The sequence below is a fragment of the Lontra canadensis genome, unplaced genomic scaffold (genome assembly GCF_010015895.1).
Source record: "Lontra canadensis isolate GAN:19392208 unplaced genomic scaffold, GSC_riverotter_1.0 scaffold3117, whole genome shotgun sequence".
Taxonomy (NCBI): domain Eukaryota; kingdom Metazoa; phylum Chordata; class Mammalia; order Carnivora; family Mustelidae; genus Lontra; species Lontra canadensis.
This window is the reverse complement of record NW_022634101.1, coordinates 886-3,593: the sequence shown is the minus strand read 5'-3', so window position 1 is coordinate 3,593 and position 2,708 is coordinate 886. Positions and strand designations below refer to the sequence as shown.

The 2,708-nt window shown below is 40.8% G+C and overlaps 1 protein-coding gene across 1 annotated transcript; it reads left to right on the top strand.

Moving 5' to 3' along the window:
• The first annotated feature begins 387 nt into the window (after positions 1-387).
• On the top strand, positions 388-2,192 carry LOC116863790 (T-cell-specific guanine nucleotide triphosphate-binding protein 2-like). Its single transcript, XM_032851137.1, has 2 exons — positions 388-406; positions 453-2,192. The coding sequence occupies exon 2, from the start codon at positions 505-507 to the stop codon at positions 1,819-1,821; it is 1,317 nt and encodes a 438-aa protein (XP_032707028.1). The 5' UTR covers positions 388-406; positions 453-504; the 3' UTR covers positions 1,822-2,192.
• Positions 2,193-2,708: the final 516 nt, after the last annotated feature.

Here is a 2,708-nt window from a genome sequence, read left to right as displayed (position 1 = left end):
TTTAGCTACCTCATGTGAGAACCAAGGTCTTGTGATATTTAAGGTTATCAGAAGTGGATTTTCTGGAGGGTCCCACAGAACAGGTGGGAAGGGGTATGAGGGTATGTGCTGGTGCTATCTTCTTAGATTTGCGACCATGAAGAAGTATTATTTTCATAACATTACAAATAGAAAAAACTAAAGCAAGATAAACAAAGAATAATGTGGACAGGAAAGTTTGGATAAAAGAATCAGGCTTTGTAATTAGTCTGTAAGAATGAAGAGTATCTTAAAGAAGAAGGACTTTCCAAGATAAGGGAAGAGACCGAGCAAGGGCAATTTTGCATCCATGTCAGAAGTCTACACAATGTCTGGATAGAAAGAGAAGGACTACTGGATATAATGTTGTGGCCAGGACTGATGTTATACTGTCCCTAAGAGCACAGCCCAAGCCACCCCCTGTTATACTAACCATTTTTCCTTCCCTCTTCTCTTCTCCCCATAGTGCCTTCTCCTGCTCCAGCCATGGGTCAGTCCCCCTCTTCCCAACCCTCTCATGGTGGTGATTTGGCCTCCAGCTTTGAGAAGTTTTTTAAGGACTTCAAGATGGAAAGCAAAATCATCTCTCAGGAAGCCATCAAGTCAATTCAATCAAGCCTGAAAGCGGGGGACCTTCAGAGTGCAGTTTCTGTCATCAATAATGCATTGAGAGATATCAATAAAGCCCCACTGAGCATTGCTGTGACTGGGGAGTCTGGGACAGGGAAGTCCAGCTTCATCAATGCCATACGGGGTTTGCGGGATGAGGAGGAAGGGGCTGCCGCTACTGGGCCGGTAGAGACAACCATGGAGAGAACGAAATATGAACACCCAAAGCTTCCCAATGTGACATTATGGGACCTGCCTGGCATAGGGACCACTACATTTCCACCTCATGAGTATCTGGAGAAAATGAGATTTAAGGAGTATGACTTCTTTATCATCATCTCTGCTACCCGCTTCAAAAGCAATGATGCACAACTGTCTTCAGCAATTGAAAAAATGAAGAAGAATTTCTACTTTGTTCGAACTAAAATAGACAGTGATTTAAGTAACGTAAAAAGGTGTCAACCCAACAAATTTAACGAACAAGAAACCCTGGAACAGATCCGCAATGACTGTGTGAATAACCTTAAAAAGGCCAATGTGAGTGATCCTCAGGTCTTCTTAATCTCCAGCTTTGACTTGGCTGACTATGATTTCCCAAGGCTGGAGAGTACCCTTCTGAGGGACCTCCCAGAGCATAAGCGCCACATCTTTATGCAACACCTGCCGAATATTACTGAGGCCACCATTGACCGAAAGAAGGATTCCCTGAGACAGAAGGTCTGGCTGGAGGCCATGAAGGCTGGAGCATCGGCCTTTGTCCCTATGATGGGTTACATCAGTGGTAACGATATGGAGACTTTAAAGGACTCTTTAACCCTCTACAGGGTTTTCTTTGGGCTGGATGACTCATCCCTGAAAATCATGGCCAAGGACTTGGATGTATCGGTGGAGAAACTCAAGGAAAACCTTAAGTTTCCCCATTTGCTATCAGTTGAGAAGGATGAGGAATCCCTAGGAGAAAAACTGCGGAGATATGTGGAAAAATTCTGCTCTGTTAGTGGAGGACCCATTGCCTCTGGTATTTACTTTAACAAGATTTTCTACCTTCAAAATATTGTCCTTGAGACTGTAGCGGATGATGCAAAAGTTCTTCTTAAAAAACAGATTTCTAAGGACTTTGAGGACTCTGGGCAAGCCTCTTTACCTCAGGATGTTGGGAATGAAAATGGGAAAAGTAAGACAGCCAGCTCCTGAATTATTCTCAGTGCTGCTATGGCACTGGTGCCTGGAAAGATGACTTAGGGCTTCCTTTAAGCATTCTGACCCACTGCCCTCAAGGGTATCACAGACATTTCCATAATACACTCTTGAATAAACCACTAATGTAATGACTATTATTTGACAGTGAGAGCAATGACCTCTGAAGAATCCTTCCTTTGTATGATTGTTTTGGGAAAAGTGAAGGACAGTGATCTGGAATTTTCTGATTAGTGGAGAGAATAACTCTTTGTGTGATGGTTACTTCCTACACAGCACCGGTCTTTCTACTGACATACTAGTAAAAAATGGCTATGCACAGAGTGGGTTCTGAAAATGAATTTTGAAATAAACACATGCATAGTGCATTTTTGGTGTTCCTGACATTCTGTTATGAATCCGTAAATTCTCTTCTTAAAATTTTTATTTAAATTCCAATTATGGAACATACGATGTAATATTAGTTTCAAATGTACAGTAGAGTGATTCAACAACTCCAAGTAATACCCAGTACTCATCACAAAAAGTACACTCCTTAATTCCCATCTCCTATTTAACCCATCACCTCCCTTCTGGTAACCATTAGTTTGTTCTCTATAGTTAAGTGTCTATTTCTTGGTTTGCCTTTCTCTGTCTCTTTTTTTCCCCCTTTTCTTATTTTTTTTCTTAAGTTTAACATGTGAGTGAATTCATATGATATTTATCTTCTTTGAGCATCTTATTTCACTTAACATAACTCTCTCCTCATTTATGTCATTGCAAATGGCAAGATTACATCCTGTTTTATGACTGAGAAATATTTCATTTTATCTATATCTATATCTTTATCTGTACCTATATATCACATCATCTTAATCCATTGATCAGTCAATGGACATGTGGGT

Excerpts from the sequence above, each read along its gene's own strand:
- LOC116863790 (XM_032851137.1), top strand. The coding sequence starts at position 505 with ATGGGTCAGTCCCCCTCTTCCCAACCCTCTCATGGTGGTGATTTGGCC.